Source organism: Myxocyprinus asiaticus, chromosome 23, assembly GCF_019703515.2.
Source record: "Myxocyprinus asiaticus isolate MX2 ecotype Aquarium Trade chromosome 23, UBuf_Myxa_2, whole genome shotgun sequence".
Taxonomy (NCBI): domain Eukaryota; kingdom Metazoa; phylum Chordata; class Actinopteri; order Cypriniformes; family Catostomidae; genus Myxocyprinus; species Myxocyprinus asiaticus.
This window is the reverse complement of record NC_059366.1, coordinates 25,188,887-25,206,001: the sequence shown is the minus strand read 5'-3', so window position 1 is coordinate 25,206,001 and position 17,115 is coordinate 25,188,887. Positions and strand designations below refer to the sequence as shown.

Genomic DNA, 17,115 nt, shown 5'->3' with positions numbered 1-17,115 from the left:
AAAGAGGGCAACACTGCCGGGTGCCCCTATCCAGAGTAAAATAATCTGAAATTAATCCATTTGTTTGTACCGCTGCTACAGGGTGTCTATAAAGTAACAATCCAACCAATGAATGTACTGCCGAACCCATACATTTCTAAAATCTTAAAAAGATAATCCCATTCTACCATATCAAACGCCTTTTCAGTGTCAAGTGAAATGGCAGCGACCGGAGCCTGATCATTCGCTACTGACCACATGATATTAATGAAACGCCTAATGTTATCAGAACAGCTACGGCCCCGAATAAACCCCACCTGATCTATATGTATAAGAGATGTCATAACCTTACTTAAACGATTAGCCAAAATTTTGGACAAAATTTTTACATCTAGCTGGATCAGGGAAATTGGACGGTAACTTTTACACACACTTGGATCTTTGTCCTTTTAAGAATCGGACTGATCCGGGCTTGTGTCATAGTTGGAGGAAGCTTTCCATTCTTTAATGATTCCATATAAACTTCTAACAAATGTGGAGCCAGGTCTGTAGCATAAGATCTAAAAAAAAAAATTCAGCAGCAAACCCGTCTGGCCCTGGAGCTTTGTCTGTAGGTAAGGCCTTAATTACCTCGTCAAGTTCCTCCAAGGTTATCTCAGAATCAAGACAGTTTTTTTGCTCAGTCGTCAGTTTAGGAAGTTCTAATGGTTCCAAAAAGTTTCTAATATCTTCATCAGTAGACGAAGACGTAGAACTATAAAGATCAAGATAGAACTCTTTAAAAGCATTATTAATATCAGTGGCCGAGGTAAAAATTTCACCCACAGCAGATTTCACTGAGGGAATGGTAGAAAAAGACTCTCTCTGCTTTATATATCTAGCCAAAAGCTTCCCTGCTTTGTCCCCTGACTCAAAATATGACTGACTTGCCCTGAATTCTTTGGTGAATGAGGCAGACTGTATGATCCGACACCTAAGAACTGCCTTAAGTGCCTCCCAAGCCAGCCCACAGAAGGTACTGAGGACCAGTTGGTTTCCATATAAACATTGATTTCGGTCTTTAACGTTTGTTGGAAATCAGGATTTTGCAAAAGGGATACATTAAAGCGCCAACTATATGATTTATTTTTCTCCATATGTGGCAACATCTCCAAACTCACCAGGGCGTGATCTGAGACTAAGATGTTTCCAATTGAGCAGTCAACAACAGATGAAATAAGGGACTTGGATATAAAAAATAAAAAAAATCTATTCTAGAATAAATCTTATGGACTGATGAAAAAAATGTATAGTCTCTTCCAGATGGGTTCAAAAGTCTCCAAATATCTGCAAGACCAAGATTTTTACACATCCTGTGAAGCGTCAGTGTTGCTCTAGGGGGCTTACACACTTTTGCTTCACTATGATCAAGGACTGAGTCCATCAAAAGATTAAAGTCTCCTCCCAATATTATATCATGAGTGGTGCCAGCGGCTTGCAGCATCCCTTCAAGATCTATAAAAAAGCCCTGATCATCAGCGTTAGGCGCATAAATATTAGCCGAAATCAACCTTTGCCCCTGAATTTCTGTTAAAACAATAATGACTCTTCCTAATTTATCTTTAATCTGTTTGAGAAATTTGAATTTTAGATGTTTACTTATTAATGAAATGACTCCCCTGCTCTTACTTGAGCCAGCACTGAAGAAAACATGTCCACCCCATATCTTACCAAATTTTACAGCTTCTTGTGGGGAAAGATGTGTTTCTTGAAGAAACACTATCATATTTCTTACATTTAAGAAAAGAAATAACCTTTTTATAGGGTGCCCCAACCCATTCACATTCCATGTGGAGAGAGACAACTTATTCATATTAACATTTGACATATTGATAAAATAAAATAAAAAGTTGTGTGTCAAAAACAAGATTACACAGACCACATTGCCCATTAATGCAACAGTCAAACCCTGAACTTCCCCACGAACAAAACAAACAGAAAAAAGAAAAACATGCGCATTAACCCCGCACACGACAGCGCCAACTGGCGTTAATCCCTCTAAACTCAGAGTCCATGTACGTCTACGAGAGCCCCCGCGATAACTTTGCCATCGGATTGCTCAAGTCCGATGCTTCTATACAAATTTTGTGAGGCAAAATTACATAACAGAAAATACTTTGTAAAACAGACCCCAACCAACAGGCAGAATAAAAGAAAAAACATGTAGACTCATTCACAGAACCGTCTCGAGGTGTGATCCTCCGCAAAACAAACTCCAGCTGATATAAAGCCGTTCAGTTTCCTCGGACAGACAAACAATTGTTCAGTGAGCCAGCTGTTATGAGTTCAGCAGATGATGTAATCATTCTACTGTCCCTTAAAAATACTCCACAAAAACAAACTCCAGCCAACAGGAGGCATAAGCACAAAGAACGAACAGATTTATCCACAGCTGTTCCAAAGGAGTGTTATTCAACAGAACAACTCCAGCCACTAGGCAGAGCCAGCACGAAAAACAAAACCGGCATCCCGGTTCATCGGATGATCAAGAGCCAAACTAACTCGGAGGCCGCACAAAAAAAAAAAAAAAAAAAAAAAAAAATACACCATAACTTACTCAGCCCGTCAACTTTATAAAAGACGTCCTTTATGTGAGCATGTAGATATTTTGCGGTCATCCATAGTGTCCATTCTCGATCTGGCCGGGAACATCAGTGTAAAAAACGATCGTCCGTCAATGCAAAAGTTTCTTGGAGTCATGCCACAAAACAAACTCCAGCCGCTAGGCGGAGCCAGCACAAAAAGAAACAAAAATGGCACCTAGCTTCCTCTGATAATAGAGTCCCTGAACCGTGAGTCAGTCCACTAATATAAGAAACATCAAATGGCTTACTCCAATGTATTTATAAAGGAGAGTGCCTGTTTTGGACAAGTAAATACTATTGCGACCATTCTTCGTTTCTATTCTCAGTTTGGCCAGGAACATCAGTGCAAAAGTGATCTTCTGTTGGTGTAAGAGTTTCTTACATTCCTTGAACCGATTGCGTTTCTCTCGTCAAATTCACAAAGTCCAGAAAGCTTTCCTTTGCTCCTCGCCTGGCGCAACACTAGATCTTTATCGGATGATTTCAGAAATTTGGCCAGAATTGATCGGTGCAGTTCTGCGAGGCAGTATTTCTTTTCTCCCTCAGCAGTTCTGCGAGCCGGGACTCTGTGAGCTCGTTCGATTTCCAGTTTATGACCTGTTATGTCGAGAAGACTCGAAGAGCTCGTCCAGGAATTTCACCATATCTCTGCCCTCTTCATGCTCAGGAATTCCAACAATTCGTATGTTATTCCTTCAGCTTATATTTACGAAATATTCCAGTTTTTCCTAAATTAATTCCAAATCTGTTTTGGACGCTGGCGGAATAGCGGATAATTCCCTTTCCGATGACTCAAGATAATCGATACGTCTTTCAACTTCTGTCACTCTTGTAACCAACTCGGAGAATTTGGTTTCCATTGCCGTAATCGATCGACGTATTACAGCGAGATCCTCCAAGTCAGCAACAACCTTCGTCAGCATTACAGAGATGTTGGACAGTTGACATTGAATTTCATCTACCGACGTGCTGTCCAAATCGATTCCCTGGTCCGCAGGCCCATCAGAGGCCTCAGCTTGAACACGTAAGTGTCTTTTAATGTCTCCAGAGTCTGAGGATTTTGACTTCTTTGCCATGTTTACCTCAAAGAGCAAGTATGTAACTGGGTGTATTGAATCTCACCGGATTATAACATGAAAATAATAAAAAAAACTAGCAAAGTTCACAGAGCTCGTGTCTCACACGTCTGCTTCTCGCATGGTGTCCTTGGACTCCTTACTGAATTAAACTAAGTAGTTTTACTTTAATTCAGTGAATGTCATTTAGAGGTATTTTTAAAAGATGATTTTGTCCTCATTGTTAGCAAGCATGTTTAATACAACCTTTTAAGTCAGGGCACAAGCTGAATAATCGGTTAAGTGCTAATGATTAATCGTTGCAATAATCGCCGATTAGTCAAATAATCGGTCTAATAATTGTTAGATTAGTCGATTATCAAAATAATCATTAGTTGCAGCCCTACAGTGGAGTATGCAAGATTTTAAAGCAGGGTTCCCGTGGATCCTTAATGTCTTGAAATCAGTTTACCAAAATTAAAGGTCATAAGTCTTAAATATCTTAAATGATACAACAAAAGTCTTAATTTTTATTTAAAGAGGTCTTAAATTTGGGGGCAGAAAGACAGGAATCTTGATATGACCTAATGGGATTTATCAAACTTCGAAAGAATATGATTTAATTAAATAAATTCATGCGCTGCGTCCTTCAGAGTGAAAACACGGCACTGTTATAATTTCTCGAAGTGCGTGGGGGCTTGTGAGTGTTTTCAGCTGTTGCAGAGCAGATCACAGTCATTAAGCCATATGGAAAATTTATGACAAAATATCACTAAAGATCAACTGTTGATGGTGATGATACACTGTTGATGAAATATGACAATGTTTACTTTTAATAGTTTATTTTGTAATACATTGTAGAATATTGTAGGAGTGCACATTTTATTTCCCTTATTTGTTTGAATGAACCTGTATACACAGATGGGTCTAGGATGGACAAATGTGTGTCTGCAGCAGTAGTTTTTGGACAGCAACACCTCTGCATCCGTATTCCAGGACAAAGCTCAATTTTTACAGCCAAGGCCGGAGCATTGCACCTATCTCTAGAACAGAGAGTGTGCACAACAACTAAACTTTTTAATTTGCGCAGACTCAATCTTGCCTTCAAGTGCTCGAATCTTTAAAGAAGGGACACAATTTTAACAATTTTCTGTTGGGTACTAGGCAATATTGGACTGCCAGGTAACTACAAACAGGCAGACACTGTTGCTAAGGAAGCCCTTAAATTGGAAATTACAGAATGTCAAATTCCACCATCAGAACTCAAACCTATAATTGACTCTAATATCTCAAAGTGGCAAATGGAATTGGATGTGTGTCCATAACAAAGTATATGAAGTCAACCGTTATAAATGAAAGAGGCTTCCCTTGTTTTCCTTTTTAATCTAAACATGATCAAACTGTACAAAAGGTGTCGTATTGGTCATTGAAGACTAACACGTGTTCTTATTAAAAGTTGAAGAACCACCAACAAGATTTCTGAAAATATCATTGACTGTTAAGCATATTTTACTGGACTGTCCTGCTTTTAAGAACCCTAGACAACAGTTATATTCAGAAAATTCTTTATTTGATGTGTTTAAAAAGGTTTCACCAGGGGAAAAAAAATAGAATTTCTATCAAATGTCAAATTGAAAGATCATATATAATTTTTGTTGTAATTTAAGCAGTGTTTTTAATTATTGTTTGTCCTTTTTTTTTTTTTTACTACTATGATCTTGCCATGACAATTGCCATTGATGCTAACATGGCATTAAAAGAATAATAAATAAATGTATTTTCTGTCTCCATAAAATTAGTTGTTTCTCTATTAAATAGTTTAACCATGAATAACTGAATAAAACTCAGCAAATGTCTGCCCACCAATCACATATATTTCGGCTGTGTACGAAATCACTCGTTTACTATTTCTCTTTATATTGAATGTCACATAGTGCACTATATTGGAAAAAGGAAGCAATTTCAGACTGTTCTGAAGGGAACTAACCTGTTAAAAGCTGAATGCTTGTTGATTTAAAGTCACCACCCTTTTTTACCATTGAAAGTAAACAGGGAACTCTGTTACCATATACGGTGTAAATCCACCTTTATACACTACTAATAGATGTTGTTTAATTGAACCTGCTTGATTTAAACATGGGCTTTATCTGTCTGCACATGACACATTTTATTTAATTATTGGTGCAATATATTTTAACATTATATGCAAATCCATTACGCTTATTGTTTGTGTTTGCTTCAAGTCATTATGTTGCATCAGACATTATTATCCTTTATTCATATCAGATCTATAGTCTATGTAACATTATTTTTCTGTTCATATATGCAGCCACACATAAGCCATATGTCCTTGGTCCTAAATACATCTGTGACATCAAGTGCTGAAGTCAGGTGCATGTCTATGTTGTATAAATTAAGAAAGTTTAGGAAAAACATGTTTTTCAATGTATTTTTGTAAATAATTATGAATTGCTCAAATATTCTAAACAATTGTGACCATATTGAGACACTGCGCTTATGTTGTTTCACATGGTGTGCAGGCATTTCACTGCAGTAGTCTCTTTTTGCTTTTTATCTGGTTAAATATCTCGACTTTGTAATCGGTACCACTCCACCAGTTGCTTTGATGTAGGAGGATTTTAAAGAAACGTTTCTTTCAGAATGCTTGTTTAACTCAAACCAAAGTCTAGTCCAACAAAAAAAGTTAATATTTTTGCCTTTTGTTTCTTTCTCTAGCCACGTGCTGACCCCATACCCATATGCAGCTTCTGTTTGGGCACAAAGGAGTCCAATCGAGACAAGAGGCCAGAGGAGCTGCTGTCCTGTGCTGACTGTGGGAGCAGTGGTAAGACTTGTGTTTGAACTCTCAGCCCGACCCGTGTCCATATGTGGACATTGCATCTGACCATCTGTGCCAACTGGCCAAACGTTATCATCATGTTAGGAATGTTATTGGTTGTTATTGAAGTGTGACTCAGACTTCGTAACTAACCACTCGGCTGAAATCAAATCAAAGATGTTGTTTGGTTAACTGTAAAGAATTGTGGAAATGACACATTCATGAATGTGTTATATTTGCTTAGATAATATTATATCTAGTTTCCGACAGCAAGGATATTTAAAACAGCCTTTGTCTTTTTTTTATTAAGTACATATTTTTATTGCCTAGACAGATACACAGATGGAAATACAGAGACAGATTTTTAGTAGTACAGTATTTTTTCAACCAGGGACAGTGTAGGTCATGTACATCATATAATCATGTGATTGTGTAGATTTCACAATGAGTGAGTCAATGAACGAGACGTGTAGGAATATGAGACGGCATAGGAAATGTCCAGACAGATGATGAGACAGGATAAAGACAGTCATAGATGAATATTGCCAGAAATACCCAACTACTTTAATTTGAGTAAAACTGTTAAACCTTTTTATTAAACATTTAAACTGATAATGCAAATATTCATGTGATTTGTGGATGCTATTCTGAAAATGTTAAAGAAAAATATTAAAATGGATATTTTTTTATTAGAGTTCTTGCATGAAAAAGAGAAACTACCACTTATATATTCTTCAGTTACCACTTGTAAAATCCCCCAGTGTCAAACCCTGGTAGGAGGGAAACAGACTGATTTGTCAAGGGCTTTCCCAGTTGTCTATGAGATCATCCACATCTGTGTGCAATGGAGGCTGGTGATGGCTCACGTGTATGTAGGTGTTTTTTGTGATGTTATCTTGTTTGGGAATACTTTTTTCAGGGCGATATGTTTCAAAATTGTGGCAAAATATCTCTGGGTACTTAGAGGCTGAAGTGATTTTTAAATGAATAGAATTGTCGTGTGTATTGTAAAAAAGTAATGGCAGAAGGGCTTTCCACAGTCACTGATTGATTCAGGCTGAAAGGTGTGCAGTTTATTAGATGTGATTGTCCTGCTTCATGTTCACTTGCTTGTTTCTTTCAGTCTAATTTATTAATTTTTTTCCCCTTCTCCAGACAGAATTGCCATGTTCCTGTTAAATTACCTGCTCTTATGTCATAATTTGTTTTGTACAATGATTTTGAAATGCCACAAGGAATTGTTCTCCCGGTGACATTTTTATGGCTGAGTTTGACTTAACAATGCAGAGGTGGTTTTCATTAAGTGTTCATGAAAGTCTAGAAAATATGCTCCCACTGTAAATCGCAGCTGGTTTGCAGCCCTAAGGGACAGGAGTGCACGCTTTTACATGACTATAATGGATCGACTGCCATTACAGTGTACGAGCATACGGTTTCTGCCTCGTTAAGATCAAATTATCTTTAATTAGCTGCACAGAAGTGTTTGATAATACCGTGCTTTTAGACACCGAATTCGGAAAGTCTTCATGCATGGCTCTTCGCATTGTTGATGCCATGTGTAAATATTTAACTGATCCACAGTTGGGGAATCTTTAATTTGTTTCGCTTTGACGTGCTGGAGAATGTTCTGTCTCTCTCTCTGCTTGATTAAGTCTCTGTTAACATTTATCCTGTAATGTTTCACCAAGAGCTTTTGTGCTTTCCTGCCAAAGTTGAAGGATTAGGTAATGTCACTTTATAATTGAGCATGTTCTGAGGACTCAGTATACTCTCTCTAAAGTCTGTTTTTTTCTTCCAAATTTCTCCTCAAAGGCCATCCATCATGTCTGAAGTTCTCTGCTGATTTGACTGCAAATGTCAAGGCTCTGCGGTGGCAATGCATTGAATGCAAAACATGCAGTTCCTGTCAGATTCAGGGGAAGAATGCTGTAAGTTCTTTTCAAATGTATTGATGGCCTTGGCCCAGTTCCTGCTCACTGACACTTTGTCATCTTCTCTACTGCCAGGATTCTGACAGTTTTACTGCAATATGTTTGCTTTTGTGGTATGGATATAGTGTATACTGTATCTTATGTTTTGGCATGTCTAACATATTTTTCAATATGTTTGGATTCAGGATGAGATGCTCTTCTGTGACTCCTGTGACAGGGGTTTTCACATGGAGTGTTGTGACCCACCACTCTCCAGAATGCCAAAAGGTACATCAGGCCTTTGTTTGCCTATGTTTTTGTGTTCTCAAGGTGAAGCTGTTGAAATGTGCCATTACACAAAGGGCTCTAGTTGCACCATAGTAAGGTGATATGTACCTTGCGTCCTGCACACTCTCTCTCTCTCTCTCTCTCTCTCTCTCACACACACACACACACACACACACACACACACACACACAGTCAGTCTGTCTTTCTCATTGTTAATGATTTTGCCTCTGGCTTGCAAATGACTGTGCTTTTCCTTTTTAGTTAATGGCAGTTTGTCGGAAATGGGCATGTAAGTGCCAAGATAAAAAGGGAATGGCATCATAAAGTGTTTTGATAGAGCAGAACAAGATTATTTTACTAAAGCCTTTAGTTCTGTATATGTGTAACTGCTAGAGGAGCTGACATTCTGCCATAAGAAATTCCATTTGTGTTTTAAAGGGATAGTTTACCCAAAAATGAAAATTCTCTCATCATTTACTGACCCAGATGTGTATGACTTTCTTTCTTCAGCAGAACACAAATATTTTTAGAAGAATATTTCAGCTCTGTAGGTCCATTTATTACAAGTGAATGGTGATCAGACCTTTTTGTAGCTCCAAAAATCACATAAAGGAAACCATAAAGGTAATCCATAAAACTCCAGTGGTTAAATCCATATCTTCAGAAGCTAAATAATAATAATAAGTGTGGGTGTGAAACCGATCAAAATTTAAGTCCTTTTTTTGCTCTAAATCTCCACTTTCACTTTCACATCTTAAAGTCACGTGGTGCCTGTTTAGTTTCACTTTCACATCTGAAAGTGAACATTAAAGTGGAGATTTAGAGTAAAAAAAAGTACTTCAGTATTGTTCTGTGTCTCACCCACATCTATTAAATTGCTTCTGAAGATATGGATTTAACCACTGAAGTCCTATGGATTAGGGATGGGCATTTTGGTCATTTTGTGTACTCGAGTACTCGTTGAGTACTCGGGAGGGGGGGGGCACATAGATATGTTCATATATAGTATACATATACTGTATGTTATATGTCTTTAGCTGCTGCATTGCGTGTCGTTGTTTCAGTATCTATTCATTATTATAGGCTGTTACAATGTAATCTGTTGCAATAAGTACAAAAGGGGGTATAATCTAAATATAATGCATGATATTTTGTCATTATGTTAAGACTCGCTAGCCAATTAATTGAAACAATGCTCAGAACACGCATGTCTGTTCTTCCTTCAGGTTACCATAATAAGCTTAGTAGGTGTACTGTTTCTGAACCATGTATCTGCAAACTGTGGTTGGCGTGACTGGAGACTCCATAATCATCATCACGTTTTTAAAATGCTGTGTTAAGTTGAAAATAGTTTTGAAGACCCTGCGTTCTGTTACATTCACCTGTGGTTCATCTAGATGTGGAAAAAAGTAGCACGCCTTGTGTGTGTGTGTGTGCATGCGCTTCTCTAGAGTTTGGAGTGCTGTCTTTGCCCCAGACAGCATGTCACGCTGCGCTCTGTTGGAGTTTGTTGCTGTGATGATTCATGCTTCCTCCCATTTAACTCTGAATTTAAACTTCATACTGGGAAAACTGCAATAGAACACCACTTTATGTTGAACTCGTGCGGAAATCTTCAGCTCTGATTTTGCTGAAATGCAGGTATGTGACATGTCGGCACTGAGGGAGATTTACAGGTCAATGATAAACCTTCACTTTTATACATTGAGTCAAATTTTCTACATTATATGACAATAAAACTTGTTTAGCAAACGTTTCCAGAGAAAGATGTTTAAAACATGATGGATTAAACTTTCTTTTGATTATCGTAAACCTGTAGAACAAACGCTAGCATTGCAGCATCATTTATCAGTTTGGTTCCTATGAGATGTCTCTGACAATCAAGGTACCGCTGAAAATCACAATGTAATTCATCTCAATTTAAAAAAAGGCCCCTCTTTGACATGTTTGTATATACACCAATCAGCCACAACATTAAAACCATCTGCCTAATATTGTGCAGGTCCCCCTCGTGCCACTAAAACAGCACCAACCCACATCTCAGAATAGCATTCACCATTCGGAGTAAATTCTAGAGACTGTTGTGTTTGAAAATCCCAGGAGATCAGCAGTTACAGAAATACTCATACCAGCCCATCTGGCACCAGCAATCATCCATGCAATTATCTAATAAGCCAGTCGTGTGGCTGCACTGCATAAAATCACGCAGATACGGGTCAGGAGTTTCAGTTAATGTTCTCATCAACCATCAGAATGGGGAAAAAATTTAATCTCAGTCATTTTGACCATGGCATGATTGTTGGTGCCAGACCAATTTAGTGAATTTGTGAAAATTTATGTGACACATTTTCATTATCGATCATCGTTTTCATGATCGATTATTGCTTTCACTCATGCCCATCCCTAATATGGATTACTTCTATGTTTCCTTTATGTGATTTTTGGAGCTACAAATGTCTGATCACCATGCACTTGCATTGTATGGACCTACTGAGCAGAGATAGTTTTCTAAAAATCTTAATTTGTGTTGTGCTATAAAAAGAAAGTCATGCGCATCTGGGATGGCATGAGGGTGAGTAAATAAGATAATTTTTCATTTTTGGGTGAACTATCCCTATACGTTTTGGGTGAAAGAAAATGCCATAACTAAAACACACACTTGTACAAAGAAGGATAGAAAGATGGATCGATGTCAAATCACGAGTATCAATAATCATGCATGACCTCTTTGGGCTTCCAGATCTTTTGAAATTAAGTCTGTCCGTGTCATTTCGAATTAAAGCACTATATTTTTTGTAGCATAAGGGTTGTTATCTCAAAACATTTGCAAGATTTCTGATGGCTTTAATTCCATAATGAAAATAAATGCAGATCGACTCTGGATAAAATGCTGCCCATTCTGCCCATTCACTTTTATTTATTTTTATTTTTAGCTCAGATTCAAAACATCTCCAGCTCTTTTCCACACACTTTTTTGAGTCTGCCTTCTGCATGGATTTTTTTTCTTTTGGCCAGCACAGAATCAACATCAGAAATGTAAAGCCATATAAGCATGTAACTTAAAGGGAATATTGTTTGGTCTAGTCTTGTGACTGATCCTATTGGTTATTTTACAAATATTGGGAAGTTATTGGGTGTCATTTTAACTAATGGCAAAACATTCAGTTGTAACTCATGTCAAAGATGGAAAGGCTAATCACTCAATTTGAGTTTGTTACCTTGCCCTTTACAGGGATGAGTAGACTGAAGCCATGTTAGAAAAAGGCTACAACTACAAAGTCATTTATTTACCCTTTCATTGTTTGACAGTTACCTGTAGAAAGCTTGTTTTCCTTTGCTCCGTTCCTTTTCTTCTAAAGACAGTGGAAATGAAGTTAAAAACACAGCAGGTCTTCTGTGCTGAGCACTACAAATAAATATTTGAAAAGTGTCACATCTGCAGACATGAACCATTTCTCAATGCTTCTCTTTTTCTGTCTCTGCCTCCCCCCCCGGACCTCCCCCAGGAATGTGGATCTGCCAAGTATGCAAGCCAAAAGAGCAGGAGGAAAAACGGTTGCTACACAAGACAGCGGCCCAGATCAAAAAGCGATATGCAAAGCCAGGAAGGCCAAGAAAAAATCTAGCACATCCAACAATGTACGATACGTAATTTCATCCATACTGTCTCTATCTTGTTCGTTAAGCTTCAGGTTTAAGCTTGCAGATCTTATATCAGTGCATGTTACCTAAACTGTTAATGTTCTTATTTGATGCCCTACTCTGGTTTTTGTTCTTTACAACCTTGGCTGTTTTTTTTTTTTACTGCAGAGATTGTATGTAGGTTTTCATACCCTCTCATCCAAAGGTTTAAAATTAGCATGGCTGCTAGAATGTACTTTCAGCCTGGGGCATTCTTTTGAAGTCTATTTTTAACGTCTGGCTGTGAAGTAAAGCTCAGTCGGAATGCTGTCAGTCGTACTGGGTGAGTCTGGGGCAGTAAGCTTTTAAATGAGCAAGACTTGTGGGGATTACATCCTTCCTAAAGGTTTGATGATCACTGATAGACATGGTGGAATGTGTTGTTGAAGCTGTGAAATCAGGCTCTCGAATCAAGGTTTAGGCCTTTCATTAGTCACAGTGGAGATGTACACACAGATTGCCATTCTTTTGTGTGGCATGTTTTAAATGAACCATCTCGTGCTTCTACAGGTCCGACAGTGGTGGTCCAGGATCCGTTGAGCTGTCTGACAAAGAACGGCATGGTAGGGGTTCCATAAGCACTTTCTCTACCCCACCCTCATCAAGCACCTTTATACCCGCCACAGACGGCAGGAGTCCCACTGATCCCCTCACATCCACACCCACCCTCACCACGTTGCCCCCATTCAACAACAAAACCAAAGGTCTCATAGACGGGCTTTCCAAATTTTTCACGCCATCGCCCTTGGGTCGACGGTTGCGTGCTGAGGCGTCGGGCTCCACGAATCAGCACAAGGCCAGGAAGCGTGGCTATCGGAAACAGCGGCGTGAACCCCATTCCAGCTCGACGGCACCAGGTGCAAGGTTAAACGCTCCATCTAGCGTTCTCCTTACCCCCTCCCCTTCGCAAGGACACAGCCCCATCTCACTGAACCCCGTCCAGTCTTCTTCACCCTCCTCTGCCCACTCTCCACACAGCTCCTCCTCCCAGTCTAGTGGCCCCTTCCTCAGCAGCCTCCCAGGCAACAACCAGCTGAAGGGACTCTTTGATGGACTGTCTCACATCTTTACCACTCAGGGACTGTCCCGGCAAAAGGGACTCCCCAGCTACGCACCGCCCAAGCGTACGCGGCGCACCCAGGACACTTCCACCTCACCCAAAACGTCCCTACATCTTCAAGGAAAGAAGCCCGTCAAGGGTTTCGTGAGTAAATTAGCATCCCTGTCCAATTCGGCTTCAGGATGGCCACCCAAGCGGGGCCGACCATTTAAGTCAGTGCTCCATTTCAAGCAAACTCCCTTTTTGAGAAAGCACAAGCTGCTAGGCAGGTTTAGGTTTAAGGCCTCCCCACAGAGGGAGCACACCACACCAGGGAAGGGCAGATTGGCAGACGGAAGTGTTAAACCTGACCCAAACCATGGTAAGCATAGGGGCCTGAACTTCCAAACGGCCAGCCAGCTTTTCCATCTTAATTCATCTTCCTAGTTTTTAGAACCAAAATAAAATAGATTTTTTTTTTTAACTAATACTGCATCTCTGCATTTTTTTTTTCTTCTATAATTTTTATTAATTGTGAAGCCACTAAATCCTTCCAAGTATTTAGATTTCCTCTCTGCTCAAGTCCTCATGCTGCTCACACCTGCCTCTCAAACCGAAGTGATTGATGCTTTTTCCGTTTAGTAACAAGCACTTTAATGTAAAGTGTTTGCATTTCAAATGACCCTTGCTCATGGTTTGGTTCCCTCTCAACCTCTGCACAAATGGTGTATTTGTTTAGAGGGCACTGTTGCCTAGAAACAACCTGATGTGCGGTTAGAGGTTTGAGGTTAGTGTGTTGGCCAGCAATGTTGATATGAGCCTTTCCTATCTGCTGCCCTTCCATGACTTCAGTGATTTGCATGCTGTGTATCTCCTAGCAGTTGTGATTTTGAATGCTATTTTATTAGGCAGGAAGTGCTCGTGCATATTAGGTTTGGGTTTTAAAGTCAGCATCTTTTTTGTTTTTGTTTTTTTTTACAATAGACTGTTGTCTGTTGTAAACATCGATATTTTAAAGTTTTTTTTTTTTTTTTTTTTCTCTGGACTCTTGCAGCTTTTACTGCAGATAGATGCTTAAGAAGAGAGCAACAGGAAGGAAGGATGATTTTACTCAATGACCATGTGGCTGAGGAAGATCTGAAATTGTTCAGGCACATCAAGGAGCTTACAGCAAAGGTGAGGAGAGAACAAGATTCAAATCTCCTCTGTATTCATTAATTAGTGGTGCTGGCTTAGGCAAGCATCACTATTACTATTGCTCATACTTGGCGTTAGGGTTTTGAAAAAACCCTAAGTGTGAACCTTCAGTGCATAACCCGACCTGCACCATTTGTGCTACAGACATGATTGATGTGTCAAATTATGTGGCTTGTTAGGGAGAGAGGTCCTATTGCTTTTCTGTGATTGGATTTTTACCTGACAGATACTGTAATTAAACTATAAAATCACATAGAGTTGCACAGAATCTAGCCGTGTCCAGGGACCAGAATGTTATAAAGAGCACTGTTGACTTTGGCCAGTAAGCAACCATCTAGCACATACTCTCAACGCCCAAGCAACCACATAGCAACACCCTACAGACTACGTAGCAATGCTTCCGCAACCAGCCAGAACACGCTAGCTATCACAAATCAGCATGCTAAAAGCTACTCGGAACACCTAAGCATTCTCTTAAGATCATGTAAATATCGAATTCTGTTTAAAGTTTCAAGGAAATTCTGCTTATCTCTTGTGATTTTTTTTTTTTTTTTTTTTTTTAAACAGAAATCTGGTGGTGATCAAGGACAATCCCCTCCCTTGATTGAGTTTGGGAAATATGAAATACAAACCTGGTATTCCTCACCGTACCCTCCAGAATATTTAAGGTAAATCTGAACTGCTGTTAGAAATCTTGCTGAATTAATTTTTCATAATATTTGCCATATACAGCCTTAAGCGAATGCGAACTAGAGTGTGATTTAAAGATTTCTCCCTGGTGTTGTAATTTATCCCACATTTTTAATTCATTGCTGCTCGCCTCCTCAGATTACTGAAGCTTTATCTGTGCGAGTTCTGCTTAAAGTACATGAAAAGCCAGGACATTCTGCTGAGGCATTCAAAGAAATGTGGGTGGTTTCATCCGCCAGCTAATGAGATCTACAGGAAGGGTAACCTCTCTGTGTTTGAGGTCAGTTCTGCCTCTTAAATCTTCATGCACATCTTCATCCGCATCCTAATTTTATTTTATCTGCATTTGTAATGAGCACAAGAGGGGCATGTCCAGAGATCAAAGGCTATGAAGCACCTAACCCCTCGAAAGACACATTTTACGATCATGGATGAGAACTGGACCTCCATGAATATATCATGTCAGACTATGCCAGTTCTTCTGGGACACAGCATCGTATTTATCCAGTAAACAAAATACATTGCATGAAAATCCTAGCAAGCTTCCAAAAGTGTGAAAGGCCTTTTGATTATCGTGTGTATATAAAATTTGCTTTTCACGTGTGAAAACTCCACTAGTAGGAGTTGAATTTAAAGACCCAGTGAAATCAAAATTAGAGTGTTGTAGTTCATTTGTGTTTGCTTTGTGGTCATGTACTGTATGTGCTAATTGTTATTATTAGTGTTAATTATTAGAATTAATTATTGCATCATCTAATCTCTTTTTTGTTTCCTATTTTCTCAGGTTGACGGAAATATCAGCAAAATTTTCTGCCAAAACCTTTGTTTGCTGGCAAAGCTTTTTCTGGACCACAAGACTCTGTATTACGATGTGGAGCCTTTTCTCTTCTATGTTCTAACACAGAGAGATGACAAGGGCTGTCATCTTGTCGGATACTTCTCAAAGGTATTATACCCCAGCTTTTTATCAGATATTATTATGAAATATATATTTAAAAAATAATAATAATCTGAAAGTGTTAGTGTATATCAGAATAACAACGGCTCTGAATGTTGCTATCTGTTGGGTTGCTTAAGATAGGATTTATTGTACAGTGGAGTCTGAACATTTCTGCATTGTGTTTGGAGGGTTTTGTGTGGTGTTTGGTTCAATTGAGGACAAAGGCAGGTGCAGTGAATTGCATGCATTGGCAGTGCACTGACACACACTATCTATTTCTCTCTCTCTCCCTCAGGAAAAGCTTTGCCAGCAGAAGTACAATGTCTCCTGCATAATGATCATGCCTCAGTACCAAAGGCAAGGATTTGGGAGATTCCTCATTGATTTTAGTAAGTTTATTCATTAACTGGTTTTTGAAGTGTTATGGGATGTGAACATAAGATTCTTTGTATCATGAACAAATGTTTCTGTGTCCTGCATTGAAGAAAAAAAGGATCTGTTTCAAACTATACAGTCATGATGAAACCAAAAGAATGCCTAGTTGTGTCTTTCATTGTAATCTGTTATTTAAAGGAGACCTATTATGCCCCTTTTTACAAGATGTAATATAAGTCTCAGGTGTCCCCAGAATGTGTCTGTGAAGTTTCAGCTCAAAATACCCCACGGATCATTTATTATACCATGTTGTAAATGCCTCTTTTTGTGTGGAATCAAAAACACGCTGTTTTCGTGTGTGTCTCTTTAAATGCAAATGAGCTGATGCTCCCCACCCCTTTCCGGAAGAGGGCTGTGCCTTTACAGCTCGTGCTTCGGATACTATAGCAACAATAAATTAGAACCAATATGACTGACACCGTAAATAACGGAGTTCAG

The 17,115-nt window shown here is 39.0% G+C and overlaps 1 protein-coding gene across 5 annotated transcripts in view; it reads left to right on the top strand.

The window, feature by feature from the left end:
• The window catches only part of LOC127413573 (histone acetyltransferase KAT6B-like), a 79,862-nt gene that overhangs the window by 51,111 nt on the left and 11,636 nt on the right, over positions 1-17,115 (top strand). For 3 of the 5 annotated variants that reach the window (XM_051650813.1, XM_051650814.1, XM_051650816.1), the window contains 10 exons: positions 6,395-6,503; positions 8,310-8,425; positions 8,614-8,695; positions 12,202-12,334; positions 12,887-13,797; positions 14,470-14,591; positions 15,180-15,280; positions 15,441-15,582; positions 16,087-16,248; positions 16,538-16,631. In XM_051650813.1, coding sequence (XP_051506773.1) covers positions 6,395-6,503; positions 8,310-8,425; positions 8,614-8,695; positions 12,202-12,334; positions 12,887-13,797; positions 14,470-14,591; positions 15,180-15,280; positions 15,441-15,582; positions 16,087-16,248; positions 16,538-16,631 — 1,972 coding nt within the window. Of the gene's footprint in view, positions 1-1,180; positions 3,628-6,394; positions 6,504-8,309; positions 8,426-8,613; positions 8,696-12,201; positions 12,335-12,886; positions 13,798-14,469; positions 14,592-15,179; positions 15,281-15,440; positions 15,583-16,086; positions 16,249-16,537; positions 16,632-17,115 lie in introns of those variants that run through there. The other 2 variants (XM_051650815.1, XM_051650817.1) reach the window with 2 other exon arrangements.